Source organism: Leptinotarsa decemlineata, unplaced genomic scaffold (assembly GCF_025532065.1).
Source record: "Leptinotarsa decemlineata unplaced genomic scaffold, Ldec_3_MD MMD2_tig00078422_RagTag_RagTag, whole genome shotgun sequence".
Classification (NCBI taxonomy): Eukaryota; Metazoa; Arthropoda; class Insecta; order Coleoptera; family Chrysomelidae; genus Leptinotarsa; species Leptinotarsa decemlineata.
The window spans coordinates 1,717,651-1,741,889 of record NW_027412747.1 but is presented as its reverse complement, the minus strand read 5'-3'; the positions used below and the strand labels follow the sequence as shown (position 1 = coordinate 1,741,889).

Sequence of the window (24,239 nt, the reverse complement as noted above, 5' to 3'; positions counted from 1 at the left end):
GTATATATATATATATATATATATATATATATATATATATATATATATATATATATATATATATATATATATATTTAACTACATAATAAAGCAGAAAGATATAATTATCCAAGAACTCAAGGAGAAAGTAAACATTTTATATGATCATATTGAACTAATGAACCGGGGTATACAACAAAAACTGCCAGAACTTTAACTGCCGGAACAAAAACCGCATGAACAAAAACTGCCAGAGATTAAAGAAAATAAAAACTTAACAACACAGAACATAAATTCCAATAAAACGAAGATTTCTAGAAAAAATAATCCTACTCATCCAAACAATAACAAACTGAAAAAATTTTTACCGGAAAAGGATTCTCTTCCTGTGAAAGAAAATGAATTATCTAACATTGTTTTACAGAAACAAACAAAAATTAAACTGAATGATATTATACACTTAAATGATGATGCTGAACCTAAAGCAACAAGCTCACAGGCATTAGATCAAAATAATTGGGTTAAAGTCAACAGCAAAAAAAAGAATCGCCAACAACGATTGGTTATTGTTGGTAACAACTCAAATGTTGATATCAAGGGAGTCCCGAAATATGTAACTCTACACGTGTACAGATTGGACAAGAGCACTACTACTAGCTCTCTCTCAACATTGCTTAAGAAACACTTTCCGGAAGTGACTTGTGAAAGCCTAACACCCAAGTATCCGGACTTGTACTCCTCATATAAAGTTACTATTTTCGCTAATAATTTCAAGACGGCAATGGATCTCAATGTTTGGCCACAGGGGGCATGCGTAAGTCGTTTTTTAGATCTAACAAGGAGGTCTCAAATGAAGACATAATATTTCACCCATCCCTGTTTTTGGCTAATGTTTAGTGCATTAATCAGACTAAAATAGACAGTATTTTATTAGATATACAAGATTTCAATATTAATATATTGTGTTTGACAGAGACGTGGTCTTCTGCCTGTTCGCTACAATCATACTACTTTTATGGTTTCCATTTGTCCAGTTACTCTAATAGAGCACAGATGAAGGGTGGTGGTGTTGCAATATTATCAAGAAATGTTTTAAATATTGTTGATTTAGATCTATCTGAATATTATCTGGAGTAGCATTTCGAGATATGTGGTATATCATGTATACTGAACCAGCGACAAACAATAATATTGTGTATTTACAGAACCCCTTCCCCTAAGGGGGATCCAGATTTTTTTCTGGAAAAATTATATGATGTTCTCGAATTTTTGTATAAACCAAATGTAAACTTCGTTGTGGCAGGAGATTTCAATATGGATTCATCAGTGAATTCAGGATACTTTGATAAACTTTCCAGTATGATGAACTGCTTCAACATGAAGTCACTTGTTAAGTGGCCAACCAGAATATCATCTGGAGCTAGAGCCTCAATAATTGATCATATATTCAACAACAATTATAATAATGGGGTATGCCCTGTTTTCGATAATAATTTTTCTGACCATCATTCCATCCTATTCGACCCCGGACTTCCGGTTGACCAGCCAAGATCAATCAGCACATTTAAGCTGAATTTTTCCGAGAATACAATAACTTCATTTGAATTTGACATCTGTAATGAAAATTGGAAGTCTCTTTTCACCATGGAAAATATGGAAGGTGCCTTTCAATATTTTTTAGAAATTTTCCGGTACTATTTTGATAAACATTTCTCTAAAGTTAAACAATATAAACATCACCGTACGAAGCAGCACAACTGCAAATGGATTACTGACGATATTAAGAGGTCCAGCATACGATTAAAGGACATGTTTGTGCTTAAAAGCCAACATCCTCTATTGAATGATTTCTACAAAGCAGAAAAGAAAAAGCACGAAATCTTAGTACATAACTCAAAACAAAACTACTTTCAGCATAAAATAAATAATTCAGACAACCCTACTAAGGCAGCATGGAGTGTAGTGAATGAATTAACTAATAAATCGCGCAAGCAATCAATCTCCTCCATAAAATATGAAAATGAAATATTTGAGTCTCCTGACGAAATCTCTGAGATATTCAGCAATTTTTTCAAAGAAGAACCACTGAAATTAATTTCACAAATTGAATCGCTTGATGAAGATATAGCTAATCAATATTTAAAAAATATTGAAATACAGTCTAGTTCTTTTCTCCTACTTCCGTTTAATGAACATGAACTATTTGTCATGCTCAACAGAAAACTGAAAAATGAATTTTCCTCTGGATCGGATGAAATACCCCATGTGATCGTTAAACGTGTTCTTAAACATATTATGACACCACTAGTCTATATCATAAATTTATCATTTGCAAATGGAACATTCCCGCAAGCTTTGAAAAAATTACACCTGTATATAAAAAAGGTGATTCCTCTCTAATAAGTAACTATCGACCAATTACGGTACCCTACATCTTTTCCAAAATATTTGAATTATCTCTTGGAGAGATTGTTATCTTATTCCAAGAATTTCAATATCATAACTGCGGATCACCATGGTTTTGTGCAAAATAAATCGACCACAACTGCCATACACTCATATGTTATATGTTCTTGTGAAGTCATTAAGTGCATTGATGCGGGTGAGTGCCCTATTGAGGTATTTTGCGACCTAAGCAGGGCGTTCGATTGCATCAGTCATACAATCTTATTGAATAAACTATCTCGATACGGTATCCAAGGTGTCACTTATGAATGGATAAAAAGTTTTTTGAGTAAACGTAACAATCGTGTCACTATTGGTAACCATATGTCATCGTGCAATGATTATTCTAAAGTAGGTGTTCCTCAGGGTTTGGTCCTAGGACCTACCTTATTTATACTTCATCATCGATATTGTGGAGATATGTGATAGCTCAATCATTGTTTACGCTGATGATACATCAGTTATTGTATCAGATAGGGATGAATATTGTATACGTCAGAAATGTAAAAAAAAAATCCTTTGATATGGCTTAGTGGTTCAGAGCCAACTCACTTCATCTGAATACAAGTAAAACAAAATGTATACGCTTTCACAATAGACAAAAAGAAGCTAGTGTAGTTGATTTCGGAGACTTACAGTCAGTTGATAAGACCGTCCGATTTCTTGGATTATATATAGACGAACATATTTCCTGGGGAGAACACTGTAAAATCTTAATCAATAAATTGAATTCTATCTCCTATCAATTACGTAATTTGAGATCAGTTCTGTCTAATGATCAGTTGCTGATGCTCTACTATGCCCAAGTGGACTCCAGACTTCGATATGCCATCTCCCTCTGGAGAAGGTCTTCAAAAGCTGATGATGTATTTGTTTAGTCTATCTCCTCGACAAAGCTGTGTTGATGTATTCAAAACATGTAAAATCATGACGCTACCATCACTCTTTATCTTTGAAGTTTGTGTGTATATATTTAGTAACTATAACAGTTTTTCAACCAGATCTAGCATTCATAAACATGACACAAGAATAAAAAATCAGCTGAATATACCTTTTTCTAGGGTCTAATTATTTAAAAACTCTCCAAACTCACTAGGTCCTTTATTATTAAATAAATTACCAGACTATGTAAGAGAGAGTCGAACCTTAACATGTATTAAAAAAAGTCTTTAACATTTTTTAATTGAAAGATGCTATTATAAAGTCGATCAGGCACTATGATCAGTATTTGTAAATCCTTTATGATTTGTCTGTTATTTGTGTATTTGGGTGAATATATGTATATATGTATTTATGTGTTACACAATTATTCTATACTATAGATGAACGACTATAATATATGCAAATTTATTGTTTTGTTATATACAATTTAACTGAATGTTATCATGTTCTGTTAATTTTAGATGAACGACTACTCCTATACAATACTAGTATTGTCCTTCTGGAGAATAAATAATTATTATTATTATTATTATCTCATTTGTCATCATCTGGCTCGTTCTGTTAAGTGTTTGGACATTGACCGATCTTCCTCGATCCGCTCCCTACTAAATAGGTGAATTGATGTTTGTTACGTGTTCGGAAGTAGATTGTCCTTACACGATCTGTTTGCTACGACATAAATATTGCTGTTGATTTTTATCTGAGTTCTTCTTTTTCTTGATTAACGTCTTCTACCGGTAAAGGTTTGAAATGTTAAATCTGAAGTTCTCACAGATAGGAATATGCTGAACTGGTTTTCGGGTTGATCCGTGTACTGTGCTATTATATTCATTCACACGTCGTTTCATTTGTCAGTATCTGGCTCCTTCTGTTAAGTGTTCGGAAGTTGACCGACTTTACTGGATCCGCTCCCTACTATATAGGTAAATTGATGTTTGTTATGTGTTCGAAAGTAGATTTTCCTTACACGATGCTCTGCTTCCTACTATATAAATATTGTTGTTGATTTTTACCTGAGTTCTTCTTTTTGATTGACCTCTTCTTCCCGTAAAGATTTGAAATGTTGAATCTAAATCACTCTAAATAAAAATAACTGAAGTAGTGTTCTTGGTTATTCACTTTTTGTCTACTCTATTTTACAAATGGCCAAACTTTCGTCTCTGAATAGAGACTTCGTCAGGATGGAGTGGTCTGAGTTTTACAACTGGAAATAATCATAAAATGAAAAAAAAAATTAGAAAATTATAGCAATATTCCATTTTTGTTATTTAGTTGAAATGTGTGTTCTTCATGAATTAGGGAGTTCAGATTGATTTTAATAATTTTTTCATCATATTCATCTATTTTCACGTTTCGTTTCTATTTATTTTCAAAAGTTTTGTTCAAGCTCGTTGCATCCCATATTTCAAAAGAAACCCAGTTTATTATATCACTTACGTACTCGCATCATAAAGAAATAACTGATGAGCTATTTACTATATCAGTCTTTCGGGATTTTGATTAACGAGACATTGATTAATTGTACCGTAACATTTAAACTACTACTATTACTCACCACATCAAAATAGGTTAGCTGTCTCGGATTCATGAACTTGGCTGCACTTCTGAGCTGAAAGGACATGTGCGTTAAGTAAGCTCCATATACAAGTTTACTCAGTGGTATCCATGGCGACCATGATAAAATTTTTTTCAGATAGGATGCATGACCATAACTAGCGACGTAAAACAAGCCAGAAGTTCCTACGGCCCATCCTAGTCTATGAAAAGCTGCATAAGTAGCTGATTCTATGGCGTTGTATGGGTGGTAAGGATTGTAAAATATTTTAGCACTGAATACAGACACCATCATTATGCAACCAGATCCAAGAACGATAACAAACGTTTTCATCTGTAATGAATTCACGTAGAATGGAAAAATTGCATAAAATTTTACAGTTTCAGTAGAGTTGATTTTAAACAATAAAACAAACGTATGACATCAACTGAGAACAATTTCATCCATGATATCAGATCAGATGGACATGATATTAAGGTCAAACCAAATTCGTGATCATTTCGAATAGTTTCTGATGCAATGTGTTGCAATAGTTTTGCAACACATTTTCATTTTTCGAAATCGGATCAGCAGTTCCTGAGAAATGCACTTTTATATTCGATTTGGGGATTTGCGAGCAAACGATACATAGGTATCATAATAAAAAAATGTATGAATTGAAGGGGTTATATTTTTAGGAGTGATAAATTTTTGGAAAAAAAAGTTTTTCGCTTTCCACTACTCCATGGTGATACAAAAAAAAGGATGAGGAAATCTTCCAAAGAGAGGAAGGGAATAATCAATTTGAAAATAAGTAACTCTATACATGGATGTGTAGATCATGCAAAGAAGTAACTTTCAGACACAAACTGAAAGGAAGTCCTCCTGAAACAGCTACTTTCCTATAAACATTGAATTACACAAAAGAAAAAAATCCTTTCGAAACAAATACTTCTATATGAACACTGAATTATACAGAAGATACTTTTCTCTACTCAGTTTGTATTCCAAACATTCGTTATGGAACATGAGTTCTACTTTAAATGAATGGTAACAAATTGCACTTACATGGAACACTGTCATCCTCACTGGTATACATCGATATTTCGCCTTAAGACACTTGCCCTAAGGCTCTTCAGTATCAAATTGGATAACATTATAGAAAATACACACAATTCATTCATGAATTACGATTTTTCAATGTCACGTAATAAGCTCGAATAAGCAGATCAAGTGCATCATCCTTTTTTTGTATCAAGTAACTGGCATTGAAACAAGCCAGCTATCGAAAATTGTGGCGATAAGCTACACCGTTCAGAAATAAACTACACTAGTTTGTCAAACATACATTGAATAGTAAGCCACTACTTGCCATCGCTTGTTTCCTCACAATTTAGCAAAGTTGCATCAAAGTTATTTTCATTCAGTTCTTGCACTCACAGTATCTCATACGGATGGTACAATGGTAATAGCCGGGATCTTGTGCGACTTAAGCCCGTCACAGTTTCCAATCTTCTTGTAACTGTTTTCAATTCACTTGTACAATTTTTTTGAACCTCCTTAGCTTCACTGAGTACCAAATTTACATTTTGCCACATTTCATTCTGAAACGATCTAGTTTCGTAAAGGTTTGCCACTAATCCACAAACAGTTTTTCCAGGAAGATGTGTGTCAAGCCGTTGGGTGAATATCTCGGCAATTCAATTTCCACATTCATATTTTCAAAAAAATCCAATCATATCCACCCATTCCATCATTTAGTACCTCATTACTGAATTCAACAACACATTTAACACATTTCAGTACATAAACTGGACCGAATTTACTGAACGATAAAAATCATTATTTAAATCAATATGATAGGTTTTTATTCATATTCGATTGACCTTTCGTATTTTTAGAAAAAAGTATCAAAACTTCATATCTTCCAAAAGAGTTGGCTGATTTTCAAAAGCAAACAGCAATTAATACGAAATCGAAGCCCATTTTCAATATGGTATCAGTCGATACAGATTCATATTTGAAGAAAATTGAGGAATAGCACCTCCAATCAGTAGATCAAAAATTTTGCAATGGTTATTAGGTCAAAACTTGTCCCTCTTAAAAACGAATTTGAAGGTGTTTGGAGTTTTGCGAAAAGTTCTTTCCATGACAGTTTTGCCTTGCGTGACCTTTTTGATGGGCTACTCTGCATAAAATTTTCCTGTTTTGAAGTTCATACCAACATGCTTCTTTTAGTTACTGGTGAATATATACTACCTCCATAAATAGGTAATCTGTTGTTTTGTTATCAATAAGTGTGAATGATAGCTTTTCAGAGCTATGTTTTGAAAAGGTCCTGTCTGATTCATTTTATAGTGAAATTCATCAAACTCTCATGAAGCTACAAAGATTATGAAAAGAAAAAATGAATTAGTTGGAAAAGAAACTCTTGAACAGAAAACGGTGAGAGACAAAAAGACAAAAAGAAGGTTGAGGTGAAGTTGCTTGTTTTTGAATAATATTGTGAGATACGAAAAATCGACTTTAACTCTTTTGGTTCCGGAAATATACCGAAAAAACAAAAATTTCAAAATTCAATTTCCTATTGTATTTTCTTTATTTGCAGAAATATTGGAAATCCATCTATATTTTGCCGTAACAACTTTCATTGTACTATCAGAATATGATTATAACATTCTATATAAGGTTATTTTGAACATAGATATTTCACCAGTTGTGATAAAAAATATCGTGAATATCTACTATCAGTAATTTGAAGTGAGTTTTTTGATGATCTGAAGATCAACAAATGACATACTGTTTTTCACGACCCTTATAATCAATGAAATGAAAGCAATTTTTTTTTTTGGGAAAGAAAGTTTTTGGCTTTCTACTACTCCATCTTGAACACTGGAACACTGTCACCCTCATTGGTATACACCGATGTTCCATGTAAGTGCAATTCATTACCATTCATTCAAAGTAGAACTCATGTGAATGATATCTGATTTTTATTCCACAACGAATGTTTGAAATACAAACTGAGTAGAGAAAAGTATCTTCTGTATAATTTAGTGTTCATATAGAAGTATTTGTTTCGAAAGAATTTTTTTCTTTCGTGTAATTCAATGTTTATATGAAAGTAGCTGTTTCAGGAGGACTTTCTTTCAGTTTGTGTCTGAAAGTTACTTCTTTGTATGATCTACACATCCATGTACAGAGTTACTTATTTTCAAATTGATTACTTCCTTCCTTTCTTTGGAAGATTCCCTCATCAATTTTTTGTATCAAGATGGAGTAGTAGAGAGCCAAAAACTTCCTTCCCCAAAAATAAATCACTCCTAAAAATATAACCCCTTCAATTCCAATTCTTTTTCTTCTTATAAACTAAAGCTAATTATGGAAAACTTCAATAAGGACCTGAAATGTTTCGACATCACAAACATCTAATGCTCCTAGTGTCGTACTACTTCTAGAGGTTTGATAAAAACCTAAACTTATATGTCTAACTTCCATTCCGGCTCTCGCGGCGTTTATTACGAGTATTATACGCATTATTTTTCAAGAGAAGACCAAGACACCAAACCGTTATTTTCAATACCTCAACACGTGTTTCAATCACTAAGTGATCATCTGTTCATGCTTCCTCTTGAAAATGATCACTTAGTGATTGAAACGCGTGTTGAAGTGTTAAAAATAACGGTTTGGTGTTGGGTGTTGGGATTGAACTTCAGTAATATCCATTACGACACCAAAGGTTCCAAACAGTGCATCATGCTTACTGATCAAGGCGCACTACGGCACCTATTGCGAAGCCAAGCATCGATTGTATTTCGTTCTCTAGGTTTATCTAGTTGCCCTGCAGTGGAAATTGCAGAAAAGGTCAGACAGCTTATTTTCAGTAGGCGGTCTATGTCGAAGCTTGACTTCACAATAGACCGCGGTAAGAAGCGATGTTGTACCACTGATGAAACCTGTGGCAGTTCGAAATAGAGTTGTCTATTGTGAGACCACGAATGCTTTGTTTAAAGATGTGGTTCAACTAAAATGAACTAGTGTTGATTTCGACCTCCAAAAGGATCCATTTTTCTCCACTTCAAGCTTGTACAGAGTTCCTGAAATACTTTTAGGTACTCGGATAATTCACCTTAATGGAAGATAGCATCACAAGCAGATGCCTCAGTGTATTTCTCCAGTACCTTTTTGATGGTTTCCGGAATATGCAACTTCTTTTGTGAAATCAGGAAAGATACGTTCATTCACAGTTTCGAGTCAATGCTAGCTCAATTTTTCAAAAATAATGCATATTGGTTATTACTGATTGACTTTTGATTCAAACATCGCGGGAGTCAAAATGGGGGTTGAACATAAACGATTGAGTTTTTTTTTTAACTTTTGGAACTTCATCGACGTGTGATACCTAACTGAAAATAAAGGTTTGTGATTCTCAGTGAAGTTTTCGAGAATCAGCTGTATTATCTCAAAACAGTTGGAATTTCCATTCTAGCGATTATCAGGGACGTATAAAAATAATAATTACTCATTTGATGATCATTAAATCGCAAAATTATTGAAAATATCGAAGTGAACGTTGATTTCACAATATTTGAACAGTGCCGTTCAAAAAATTGGCTACAAAGAATATAGGTCCGTATCTGCTCCATGTCGGACAAGCCTGTATAAAAATTCTATTTGCATTACAGTATTACAATGAGAGTTGCTATGTTGCTGTGCATTGACTGAAATACCGCAAAAATAGAGTAATTTTCTGTATATCTTCGGTATCAAAAAGCTAAAGTTGATTTTTCAGTTTCATTCAAAACGGTATTCGATAATAGACAACTTGACCACAATTCAAACTATCCTCTATATTTTACCATCAACAATATCTTAAATGAATATATTCGAATTTGAAAAGCTCTCTATATTTCCAAATGAAAAAAATAAATTTTTTTGTATACTCAGCTTCAGTAAAAAATATAGTTCAAATACTCACCCTACAAATGTGCTCATTTGTATTTTTCAATTTGTAATATACGTATCCAGCAATCATTCCGACAAAATATGGTGTTGCTCTCGTATGTGATTTGCTATATGTGAGAAGGAAATCTATGTATACTTTTGGTCCAGTCAGAAATTCGGGATAAAAATACATCAAGCCTGGTCGCTGATAAATTATTGTGATCGCAAATGGGATGGCCATCGAGATTACCATGAATAAAATAAGTATTCCAAGACCCATTTTCTTCTCTTTCTTGATGAGGATACATAAGAATATCGCAATAATGAAGTAGTGAAAGTCGCAAGGCAGATACCAGGAATGAGTCATGCACTGAAAAAAGAGACAGTGTAAGGTGATGAAAGTGTTATTCAACGTGTCTGAGATATTATAATGAATATTATTGGGGTTCTATTGAGTCAAGATGAAAATAAATAATACTGGTGGTAGGTATTGATTATAGGGTCATATTTTCTTGAATATAATCACCTCAATTCATTTAAACGATAAAACAGTTGAATGCTATGTAGCGTTTGTAGAGTTTTACAGCGATTAAATGTAATGGATCTATTTAATCGATAAAGGATCTTCCGTAATTGGAAAAATGTGATCCATAACGTAATCACTTTCTTGGTTTACGATAAATTAGAAGAGTATGCTAACTGTGTGCTAATTGTTTCTTTTTTCACCATTTTATTCGCGATGTCATTTCCCACGTCTTTTTATAATTACTTGAGTTTTCATGTAACTTCTGTTTGTAATATTGATTTATCGTAGATTCAATTAATTCATTTGATTTATCTCTATATTGAGTAAATTCATGTTTTAACTTATCTGGGTATTATTTCTTCAATCTCTTTTTCATGATATCTCTTCTTTTTACCGATTTTATCATTATTTTTTGATATGACTTTATGTTTAGTTCCTGGGTTCACATATTGCTTCAATTTGTTGATAAAATCATCATATAAACCTTAGCAATCTTCGTATTTGTAAGATATCAGTCTATGTTTCATTGGTTAGGATGCCTTCAATTTTTTAATATCGATATTTCCACGTTTGGTTCGGGAAGCTATATTATTTTGACCAACGTTGCGGATACATAATGAAGTTGTGAAACGATCAGAGAGACTGGTTTCAATAATTGATGAGTTGAAAAAATAATTTTGTGGGTTTGTACAGTTTTTAACAAAAATGAGATCCAGATTACTATTTGATTCATTTATGTATGAAAGATAACCATTGTCTGTTGAAATGTTGACTTTAATGAAATGAATAAAAACACTTTTGTCTTATTACCATCAGTTGATTTTATTTATAAGACTGGTTTCGAGTTTGATCCCATTATCAAGTATAAAACTAAGATGTAAAGTTTGAAAACTCGGTTATATCAGGAGTTTTTAGGTAAGATGTAAGGGCAGGTATTTGATAGACAGGTAGTTGGGCGAACTTTATAATTCACCACTGAAAATTCTAGGGGTTGTTAAACTCATACATTCAAGAGAGGAGACCTACATAAATCGAGTTGCTCGTTTAGGGGTATATATTTCTGGTTAATATCCATGGCTTCCAACAAATTTCAAACAAAAAAGTTCGAAGACGATTCCATATCAAATGAACCCATGATATATACACATCGTGGTGGATGATCTAATTATTTGTTTGAAGGTGGTTGACAATGTTTCATTGTGCATTTCATTAGTTCGGACTTCCATTGTCTAATATGATATAAAATGATTTGAAATCCCTGAAATAATCGATAAAATTGAAAAAGTAGCTGGAAGTATCTATTATATTAAGCAAAAATGCCTGAATTGAAATTACAATGAAATAAATATGAGCAACAGGTGAAAATTGAACAATTAACAAAAAATTTAAATGAAAAAATTAAAAGATTTCAAGTCAAGTAACTTCAAGATATTTCGTTTGTGGATACTAACAATCGAAACGTCGTGAAGTAGCTTGGCAAGATAACGACTGAAGGTAGTATATGGAGATAGGAACTAACGGGACTTTCAGTCAAACACGTTCAAAAAACCAACTTACCTACTCTATTTCATAAATCGCCAAGCTTTCGTCTCTGAATAGTGACGTCGTCAGGACGTAGTAATCTGAGTTTCCCAATTTAAAATTAAATTTTGACAAAAACATTTCAAAAAATTGACGCATTGATATTAATAATGTCATTTTCAGATATCTGATAGTAGTAATATCAGATATGACCTTTGAAAACGTCATAGTGTGTAGAAATGAGAGTTCAGAAATAAATAAACACAATAATATTATGAATAACGATGACGGACCTATACCAAAGAGCATAATACTATATAGCTTGTTAAAATAAAATAATGTTGTTGGGTTTACTGATTACTACATAAGAACACATTGCAAAAATAAATTTGGATAGGCAATATTGTGAAATTAGTTTTTATATAGCTGAAAATTGTTTTATATAAACATATATTGTAAAATAATAGATAAGGCAAAATTGTAAAATTAATTTAGGTTGGTATCCCTGGATGTTTTACCTGTATAGCATAAATAGGATTAGCTTGCACTAGTCCTTAGTTTTAATCTTCCTCTTTGAAGATGATCACTTGGTGATCGAAACACGTGTCGAGGTGTTAAAAATAACGATTTGGTGTTGGAATAAAACTCCAGTAATATTCATTACTACACCAAAGGTTCCAAACAGTGAATCATAAGTATATACATTGTATGTTGTCATAAGTACCACTTTTGTGTGAAGTGATTCTATTTTCAAGTAGTCTTGACGTTTTGACCGATATATTCATTACTACAATTCAAACATGGTATGGAGTATTAATCATATTTTTAAAGAAGGTCATATCATGGACTATAATGCAATCAAAATCTTAGCAATTGAAATAGATACTTCTCAAAGGTTGTTTTTGGAAATGTCATGTATATGAAAATCAAATAAATGCCCCAACAGAATTTAGCAATAATGCTAAATTCTCATTTACTCATAACTCATAAACTGCTTTATCATCTCTCTCTCTCTGTGGTCTACAGCCACATGGCTTTCACCAGTATTTTATAATTTCAAACCATATAACGATTTTATTATGTAAATTTAAATATTTCTCCCTTATATTCAGTGGGGAGTCAAACCTTTTTTAAATTGGTGACTTGTTTTATTTTATTGACATATTTCAACTGTTTGAATGTAATATTCTTTTCGACACGGCCATCCTCACTAACAGTAAGCTGTACCTTTTCATAACAAATTTTATATTATTGTTTAAAAAAAAAAATTATAGCTCTTCCTTGATAATGATAATAAACTTTTATCGAAATATTGGAATAACTAGTGTTATAAGAATACACTTCCGTTCTGCTGATCGCCCAAAGATATGTACTGTGTTTCAATATATATTTATATTGAAGGGCAGTGTTTGCTGACTGGTTAGAAACAAAACTACAAAACTTGTGATTAGTTGTAATATTTATAGGCTGGTCAGAATTTTTATTTGTGATCTTTCAAATATGTCTTTCATGTTGACAGTGGATGGACATTGAACATAACTCCTAATATTTTTTTTCTGTGATCTAAATGCCTCATCAGCATGTAGCGAGGAACCCCAGAATACTAATCCATATTGTAGAACTGGCTGAACAAATCAATAATATAGTGATTTAAGTACATTGAAAGAAACAGGTTCTCTGAGCTGCCTTTTTATGTAACAACATGTGCTCAGTCTGGAGCAATATGGGCCTCCCATGTTCATTTTTGATCGAGTGTAACACCCAAAAATGTTATTGTTTCTGTAGCTTCAATTGAATTTCCATTGATATATAGGTAAAGATTTTGGTCAGGTGTAATATACCTTGGTAAAATCCGCATAGAATATGTTTTCGTTGCATTCAATTGCAGGCCGTTCCGAGCACAATATTCATTAAGCTCACTAAAGGCTCAATTACTATTCACAATTAATTGTTCAATGACCCAGTTTGACATTAGTATATTTGTATTATCAGCATACAGTGAGATTTGTTAAGGATAATTGCAGTATTTTTTTATGTCTGATATGAATATTGTGACGAACAAGGGTCCCAATATCGAGCCTCGGGATACTCCAAGGTTGTATTCTCTTGTTTGCGATTTTGAGTTGTCATACACTGTTATTTGTGTATGCTCAGATATATAAGACTTCGCCCAATCAAGAATTACTCCACACACACCGACAGCTTCTAATTCAAGCAACAGTAGATTTCGGTCGATCGTGTCAAAGGCACGACTCTTGTCGTAAAAATTATTATTGAGTGCTTTGTACATAAATTTCGCTATATCATGAACAGCAGTTGTCGTGGATAGTTTTTCTCTAAAACCATGTTATATATCAGGAAAAAGCTTGAAACTTTCCGAATAATTTGTTATTCGCTAGCAGTATGCTGACTCAGAAATTTTAGAAATCTGAGTTTGAATGCAAATCAATCTATAGTAGATGGTTGCACGCGCGTATCTACCATGTATCAGCAGCAGAGGTCTATCACATACCGTGCACTTGTAGGAAAGTATTAATCGGAAACACCAGAAGAGTCATGGGACCAAGGCTGAAAAAGCATGACAGAAACTACAGGCTGTCTGGGTCAAACGGATGAGTCGTCTTTGGCAGAACATGCACTCAGTGAAGGAAACCACAAGATTCTGTAGTTTAATTCACACAGAACTCATTGCCTCCAACCAGGGATATCATAGCTGACTGGTATGGGATAATTTCAACAAAAAAGAAGAATCGGTGAACCTCAATCGAATATGGAGTCCTATTCCGAGAATTTCATGAATGGAAAACAGGTTCGGACTTCCATTGTCCAATATGATATAAATTGATTTGAAATCCCTAAAAGAATCGATGAAAAATTCAAAATATTAGCTGAAAAATAACAATTTTATTGGGCAAAAAAACTCGGTGATGACTGACAGCCATCACCCTAAGACTATTCTAGATACTAACAATCGAAACGTCGTGAAGTTACATGGCTTGGAATCTTTCAATTATTACTTCTCATTTCTTGTTAATAGTTTTTCATTTTCAGCTTGTGTTATACGTTCAATTTTTTTATTGTAATTTCAGTTTTTTTGCTCAATATAATTGTTATTTTTCTGCTGATCTTTTTAATTTTTTTCATGTATTCTTTCAGGAATTTCAAATCAATTTATGTCATATTAGACAATGGAAGTCCGAACTGATGAAATGAGGGAAAACAGAATTACAGCTGTACAGGTAGAAAACCGTCATTGAATGTTACCGACAAATTATCTAATTCAAATGCATGTGTTGGCATTCCAAACTAACACGTTACGAAACCGTAATATTCAGTCATCGGAAGCTAGCCACTCGCGCCAGCGAAACGTCAGGAAGAAATTTAAAGAAATCACGGCCTTCTAAAAAAAGGACACTGAAAACCTCAGCCGTGAAAGCGTTAACCATTCTGTCAACATACAATGTATATACTTATGATGCACTGTTTGGAACCTTTGGTGTAGTAATGAATATTACTGAAGTTTTTTCCGAACACCAAATCGTTATTTTTAACACCTCGACACGTGTTTCGATCACCAAGTGATCATCTTCGAAGCGAAAGATTAAAACTAGAAACTGATGCGAGCTAACCCTATTTATGCTATAAAGGTAACCCATACAGGTAAACCATCCTGGCGTACCAACCATACAGATAGTGAGATGAAATACAAGTGAAATAGAACAATTGAAAACAAAAAAAAGGAAAATGAAGAAAAAGTCATCTCTCGGAGGAATCAGTCCAGTCATCACCCGAAGACGATTGTAGATACTAACAATCGAAACGTCGTGAACTAACGTGACTTGGAATCTCTCAACTTTTTATTTTTATTTTCTTTTTTTTGTTGTTTTTTGCTTAACCATACAGATACACTAACATAAATTAATTTCACAATTTTGCCTTATCTATTATTTTACAATATATGTTCATAAAACAATTTTCAGCTATATAAAAATTAATTTCACAATATTGCCTATCCAAATTTATTTTTGCAATGTGTCCTTATGTAGTAATCAGTGAACCCAACAACATTATTTTATTTTATTTCAACAAGCTATATAGTGTGCCCTTTGGTATAGGTCCGTCATCGTTATTCATAATATTATTGTGTTTACTTATTTCCACACGCTCATAGGCATCTGGTTGCCTGTTGTTATTAACTTGTCTAACTAATCTTAATGAACTGGTATGGAATGGTATTGTTGCAAAATATGATGGGCGACTGCTGATTTTTCAGGTCTTCCATATTTTAAGTGTGCTATGTGTTCCTTATATCTCACTTTAATAGATCTTTTTGTCTGTACATAATGTTTTGCATCGCAGTCCTTGAATTCAATTTCGCAAATTCCAGACTTTTCCGAATTCTCGGCTTTGTCTTTTGGACTTTCCAAAAGGCTCTGTAGTGTATGACTTGTTTTAGAAACCACCTTCATACCTAGTTCCTTGAAAATATTTTCAAAGTTCCTCGTATATTGGTGGTATGGAACTGAGATGTATTTATCTTGGTTTTTGTCCTTTCTGAAAGTCGAGATTTCGTTCATTCTTAACCTAAACTTCTTCTTCTTTATTATGTCATCTACAATACCCCTCGAGAAACCGTTAATGGCTGCTATTTCCTGTATTGTACGTCTTTCTTTTGTGAACCTATCATGTGTTAGAGAGAAAGTCAAAAGACGATGCACTGAAAAATTCAACCCAGCACGTTTGTGCTGTCCACAGTGATGTGAACTGTCAGGAATATACCTCTTACGTATGAGAATACAATATATTTAGAAAAGAAACAAGCACGTACAGGTATATTCCTGACAGTTCACATCACTGTGGACATCACAAACGTGCTGGGTTGAATTTTTTAGTGCATCGTCTTTTGACTTTCCTTCTAACACATGATAGGTTCACAAAAGAAAGACGTACAATACAGGAAATAGCAGCCACTAACGGTTTCTCGAGGGGTATTGCAGATGACATAATAAGGAAGAAGAAGTTGAGGTTAAGAATGAACGAAATCTCGACTTTCAGAAAGGACAAAAACCAAGATAAATAAATCTCAGTTCCATACCACCAATATACGAGGAACTTTGGAAATATTTTCAAGGAACTAGGTATGAAGGTGGTTTTCAAAAGAAGTCATACACTACACTTCCCAAAAGGCTGCAGAGCCTTTTGGGAAGTCCAAAAGACAAAGTCGAGAATTCGGAAAAGTCTGGAATTTACGAAAATGAATTCGAGGACTGCGATGCAAAACATTATGGACAGACAAAAAGATCTATTGAAGTAAGATATAAGGAACACATAGCACACTTAAAATATGGAAGACCTGAAAAATCAGCAGTCTCCCATCGTATTTTGCAACGAAACCATTCCATAGACTTCAGTTCATTAAGATTAGTTAGACAAGTTAACAACTAGATGCCTATAAGATTGTAGAAATAAGTAAACACAATAATATTATGAATAACGATGACGGACCTATACCAAAGAGCATACTATATAGCTTGTTAAAATAAAATAAAATAATGTTGTTGGCTTTACTGATCACTACATAAGGACACATTGCAAAAATAAATTTGGATAGGCAATATTGTGAAATTAATTTTTATAAAGCTGAAAATTGTTTTATATAAACAAATATTGTAAAATAATAGATAAGGCAAAATTGTAAAATTAATTTAGGTTGGTATACCTGTATGGTTGGTACGCCTGAAGAGTTTACCTGCATGGGTTACCTTCATAGCATAAATAGGGTTAGCTCGCATTAGTTTCTAGTTTTAATCTTCCTCTTTGAAGATGATCACTTGGTGATCAAAACACGTGTCGAGGTGATAAAAATAACGATTTGGTGTTGGGAAAAAACTCCAGTAATATTCATACAATTTATAACCAATAAATTCTACCTATTTAATGTACTGGATTTGATTGAAAATATACCTATACTATTTATAATAATAATGTTTTTGTTCCTTTGAAATGATCATTTAACAATGATATAGGAAACGTTAACTAAAAGAAAACATGTAGATGTATAATACCGAGTTAATGAATAACATAGAAATTACAGTACATTGATCATAATTATTTGGAAGAATACTCATTGATAGAATAAAAACATCCTCTGAAAGGTATTTTTCGACTTTCCGTTTGAATGTAGACATTAATGGGATACTCTTCATATTTGAAGGCAGACAATTGAATAGCTTGGAGCCTGCTAGAGAGGGGCCTGCTAGAGAGGGGCCTGCTTGAGATATGATTATAATATTCAATACATGAATAGATATATACAATTGAAATACGAATCACCCAAAGTCATCGATATGAAACAGAAAAATATTTCGGGTCAGTATGTGTTCCTAACAAACAGTATTGATTGAAGGGGTATTCTAGTCATAACTATATATGGCCACTTTGATGGGATATACTTTTCAGAAAGCTGATAGGCCATTAGCCAAAACTTCTTGTAAACCAATTTTTTATCAAACACATTATTCAGAATGAGCGAAACTATACCTGTTTTTCAATCTCATCATTCCAAAAATGTGAAATATGCGAATCGAGGTTGCTTGTCGAGCTCTGCTGTTGTGAATTATATTCAGAGATGCTTTAAATATCGAAAAATTCCAAATATATGAACATCATCAATTTTATTCACATCTTTCGACATAATTTTCGAAAACGTTGCTTTCATATGAAAATGCCACTCTACTAGTTATTTTAATTTTTTTTACATTAATGCGGGATACACAAAAAATACTGGTGATGTCTTCGAACAGAGAGAAAATACTTCTTCGTACGATTCAGTGGGTGTTATTTTTCGGAAATTGAGTGAGGTCCAGGAGTAAATCTAGTCGAACTTTCACTGCATCCTGCAAGCTATATTGTGGCTAAAATAAAAGTGGACAAGTGTGGACAAAGATGCAAAATGTCATCATTTAGAAATTTACATCTGATTTTGTCATTGCTTTAGAGTTTTTCGATTTTATTGATCATGATAATGAATAAGCAGATATTTTTCCTAGAGCTAGAATTTTTCCATCAATATTGGTTAGCGTGAATTTTAAAGGCGAAATAATTGAATTTGTCGTCCGATAATCCCAATGGATATTTTACAGTCTATGTGTATCGTCAAATATCAATTTTAAAATTTATATCATTTGACATTTTCAATATCGAAAACATCAGCTGTGAAAATTGATATAGTGGGATGACTGATTCACAAAGTAAACTCAAAAGTTGATTTATAACTGGCTTAACAAACCGTAACCGGTCGTAGCAGGTAGAAAACGTAGTAGAAATCATACAAAATATATTTTTTCATTTATATTCAATATGAATTTCTACAAAATTGAATAGGTCATCAATTGCACTCTCCTAATGAGGTGAAATTTTACATACGGGTCCAAAAATTACGACCGAGGTGTCATTGGATTCGTATTTTTACCTAGGAAGTTTAATGAAAGGTCCAAAAAGGCGCTGAAAAAAAATTTACAGAAGTTATAAACAATTAGGTGAAAAAAATGGGGCTTTAGTTTTTTTGAATATCTTGATGAATTTTAAAAATTTTGGAAATTTGAAAAACGATTTGAAAAGATCAATGAATTTGCGTAAAAAAAGTTTCGACTCCCGAAACTGTATCTTAATTATTTATTAACATTAATTATGCATTTGTTAATCAATAACTTTTTTTGAATTGAAAGTCAATATAAAAACCCCTATAATGATTAAACTAAAACCCTGGCATTTTTTTCTTTAGTGAAGTTATTCTTGTTAGGCTAAAAATAGATTACCGTTGCCAAAATAAAAAAATTGTTATTTTCTACTTTTCTATTAACAATTGATAATTATAAATTAACACTTATTATATTATATATCAATCAATAATTAAATAAATAATAGGGCCACAACTCTAGTAAAAGGCTTCAATTGTTAATAAATTCATAATTAATAAAAATGACTTGAATTTGTTATATCTGCAATAGTTTCAAAGTTATTATAATTATAAAGGCGGAGGAACGGATGAAAAAGACAAGTATCAAGGTATCATCATATTAAAAGTTTCGTAAAAAATAGAAAAAATCAAAAAATAGAGAAAAAAAAATAAAAATGTATTTGTTTACAACAATTTTTTCCAAATAAACAATTAAACGAAGAATAAAAAAAATTCAAAACCTTGAAGAACAATAGAATTTATGATAAAAAAAAAATTGTTCCTTAATTTCAATATTTAGTCACAAAAAACGATTGTTAATCAACAAACGAATATTTTAGCAACAAAGAAATTTTTTAAGGAATTTTTTTTTCATAAAAATCATGTTTCTTTTCAATTAACATAATGCAAAAAAATTCGAATTGCTTATAGAAAATTCTTTCGTTTATAATAAATTTATTAACAATAGCAGTAAAAAATAAAAAATAAAAAAAATATATTGAATAGTTTTTAACCATGAGGCATTGGAACAATGAAAAAATTAATAATTTTTTTCAATTTATAATTTTCAATTGTTAATAAAAATTAGAAAATAACAATTTTTTCATTTTGGCAATGGTAATCTATTTTTAGACTATTTGGAATTACTTCACCAAAGGAAAAATTCCAGGGTATTAGTTTGATAATTATAGGTGTTTTTATTTTGAATTTCAATTCAAAAAAAGTTAATAATTAACATAGCATAATTATTGTTAAAATTGAGATAAAAATGTTTTAACTGCGGATTATTGTTCATTGATGTATCCCAACATCACATGAAGTTTTTCATTCCTTAATATTCGCATTTGATATGTTTGAATATTTTTTTGGTTTTTATGTCAGAGTGACGGAATGCGCGCGGAAGCCAGACTATTTGGCTCTATTTTCAGGGCTCTGTGAAAATTATAAATAATTGAGATACAGTTCCGGGAGTCGAAACTTTTTTCACGCGAATTTATTGATTTTTTCTTCTGTAATTTTTTTCAGCACCTTTTCGGACCTTTCTTTGAACTTTCAAGGTGAAAATACGAATCCAATGACACTCTGGTCGTAATTTTTGGATCCGTCTGTGAAATTTCACAAAAAAGTACATTTGGACCAGACTAAGGCAGCAGCACCGGCTTTCGTAGAAGTAGCGGGATGATGGCAAGTTGCTAATGTATCTACACAAGTAAAGTCCCAAACAACTGATTCACCGTTTTTCCATTGAACAAGTGTCACATATAATTATAAGAATTGTTATGCTCCCAAATCAACCCTTTCTCGGAAATCTGCTTCAGTAGAAAATTTTCAGCTATAGAATTTTTCAATATGAGAGCTCCATTATGAAACTTTTGCATCTCATTGTTCAATGTCGTGTGAGACCTATAGTGCAGTAATCAAATAAAATAGAGACTGTGTTTTGAACTAGGAAACTCCGCAGTTATTCCTCAGTAAGTATTGCTATGGATTATTGCCGTGGCTATAAATCAAAATTCATAGGAAACGATGATCATTTCTGTTAAAACAAAAAATGATCATTAAAAAAAAAGAGAAATAGCATGTATTTTTTAGGCGATGCCTGGATTATATGCCATACAAAAGAAACTATTGTGAGAGTTATATAACGCGATAACTATGAGCTGATTTTTGTGAGTATCTCAAACAATTCTAAACGAAATTGAACAGTTCAACCCAAAGCATAACAAAGTAATATCTACATTACGTAATATAGACATACACGTATTTTGAAATGAATCACCAAAATGAACTATAATGTATATTGAAACCGGATGCTTTCAACAATGAATAATACTAACTGGTTATTATATAATTCCAAGAAATGGATACCGACAAAAAGAAATGTTCGTTCATTAACGGGAAATTTTCATTATTATGAAATTTAATTCATTTATTTGACTGACTTCCAAAGAGAAAAGTAGGTTATACGGAATGTACATATAGAAGAAACTATGAATGTGGAATGCGTTTATTCGACAATAAATTTTGAAATCGAATGACAGTGTACAATAGTATTATTCTTTGCCGTTCGAACATGGAGGGAACCTATAATTTCCATACTCTACTAAAAATAAGTTAGAATTTTCAAATATTACATAGGATGCGATTGTTTTCATAAGGTATCTGTTACTACTTTCCCAATAGTTTTATCATGTGATATGGTACATATTTTATGTACTTTGTTCAGTAGCAGTTTCAGCCATTTCATTTCCAGAAATTCCTACTCGTCCCGGCACACAGATGAATGTTGTGCCAGTTTCAGTAAATACTTTCATCAGCTCTGTTATGCCAGCGACGCAAAGTACGGAAATCGTATTTACAAAATGCCAAAATAAGGTACTTTTCAAGTGCTTTTAGGTATCGAAGTCAAAAATTAGTTGCTCTGTAACTTACATCGCAACTGAATACTCAAAGTTGCGTTGTTAGCATTATATAATGCTAGCGACGCAAATAATGAAAATAATAATAATGAAATAATGAATGTTAAGAAAACACTATTAGGTGCTTATTGAGTGCTAAACGGTGAGGATCGTAAAATTTCCTAATCAATAAACAAAAGCTTCCAATTTCGCTAAACAACAGATCTAAGAATCAGGTCTCTCGAAAACGAGGGAGAATGCTTAATCAGATATAAAATGAGCGTGGTAATAAAGTGCCAATTAGGTGCTTGCAAGAAATTAAGATGAAATCGACCGTAAATAAGCGGGAAAAATTCGGGATACCTGATTTGAGAAAAAAATTAACAATATGCAATAAAGTCTTCAAATGCTCGTGAACATAGATTCTATAATGCCTATGGGGCTCATGGACCTGAAAACCACCGTGACTGATGTACTGAGTCTTTATGGTATTTTCTCACTATTATGAGTGCATTAGAATAAAGTGCTAAGTAGGTGCTCACTAGATATGTATAATAAACCTAGATTCCATAATGCCTTATGGACCCGATAACCACCATGACTGATGTACTGAGTTCTTGTAGTATGTTCCTCAATAAATAAGGACAAGAGAATAAAATGCTAATTAGGTGCTCACTAGATATTTATAGTAAACCTTATGGATCTGAAAACCACTATGACTGATGAACTGAGTTCTCAATAATGTTCCTCAATAATGAAGGGCATGCGAATGAAGTGATCATTAGTTTGTTTGAAGGTGGTTGACAATGTTTCGTGGTGTATTTCATCAGTTCAGACTTCCGTTGTCTAATATAATATAAATTGATTTGATAACACTGAAAAAAATCAAAACGACTAAACGTAAATAACAATTTCATTGAACAAAAAACTGAAATTACAAAGAAATAACATACAACAAGAACCAATCAAATAGAAATTGAAATAATTATGAAAACTGAAAAAATTGAAAAAATTAAAAATATTATCAACAAAAAATTGAAAAGTAAAATTGAAAGATTTCAAACCAAGTTATGTCACAACGTTTCGATTGTTAGTATCCACAATCGTCTTCAGTTATCTTCAGTTATCACCCGCAGACGATTGTGGATACTAACAAATTTTTTAATTTTTTCTTAATAATATTTTTAGTTTTTTTCAATTTTTTCAGCTTTTTTTAATATTTCAATTTTTATTTGTTTGTTTGTTGTTGTATGTTATTTCTTTGTAATTTCAGTTTTTACTGTTTAATAAAATTGTTATTTTCAGGTAATCTTTTTGATTTTTTTCCAGGTTATCAAATCAATTCATATTATATTAGACAATGGAAGTCCGAACTGATGAAATATGATAATCAGTTGCTCATTAGATATTCATAGTTATTCTAGATTTCATAATTCATATGGGGCTTATGGACCCGATAACCACCATGACTGATGTACTGAACTTTTATGATATTTTCTAACTATCATGAGGGCATTAGAATAAAGTGATAATCAGGTGCTCACTAGATATTTATAGTAATCCTAGATTCCATAATGCCTATTAGGCTTATTTATTTATTTATTTATTTATTTATTATCCACACAAGCTATTACAGCCTAATTACATGGATAAAAAAATTAAAGTTCATATAATCCTTGAAATACTTATGAATATATAAAAATAATAAAATAATAAAATATGTATCAGAATTGTAGAGGGAAATACTGCTTAAATAGGTAAATTTAACATATTTTCCAAAATTTTTTGGCGGAATGCTGATTGGGAAAGTGTCCAATCAAGATCTATTGATATATTCAAACTATTGACTAACTTTAGTAAGGATATTAGTGGTGCTTTCGTTGCGGTACTTACGGTTGGAATATTGAACATGAGCGAAAATCGGGTGCGACGAGGAGGTACGTGAAATGGTAACATACTGAGAATTTCTGAAGGATCAATGTTGTTATTCAA

General features: G+C 32.2%; 1 protein-coding gene across 7 annotated transcripts in view; it reads right to left on the bottom strand.

The window, feature by feature from the left end:
• Nucleotides 1-24,239, bottom strand: part of LOC111516152 (nose resistant to fluoxetine protein 6) — a 327,989-nt gene that overhangs the window by 31,702 nt on the left and 272,048 nt on the right. For 3 of the 7 annotated variants that reach the window (XM_074186127.1, XM_074186126.1, XM_074186131.1), the window contains 2 exons: nucleotides 9,879-10,214; nucleotides 4,922-5,254 (listed from right to left, as the gene is read on the bottom strand). In XM_074186127.1, the coding sequence (XP_074042228.1) occupies nucleotides 4,922-5,254; nucleotides 9,879-10,214 (669 nt within the window). Of the gene's footprint in view, nucleotides 1-3,755; nucleotides 4,571-4,921; nucleotides 5,255-9,878; nucleotides 10,215-24,239 lie in introns of those variants that run through there. The other 4 variants (XM_074186129.1, XM_074186132.1, XM_074186128.1 and 1 more) reach the window with 3 other exon arrangements.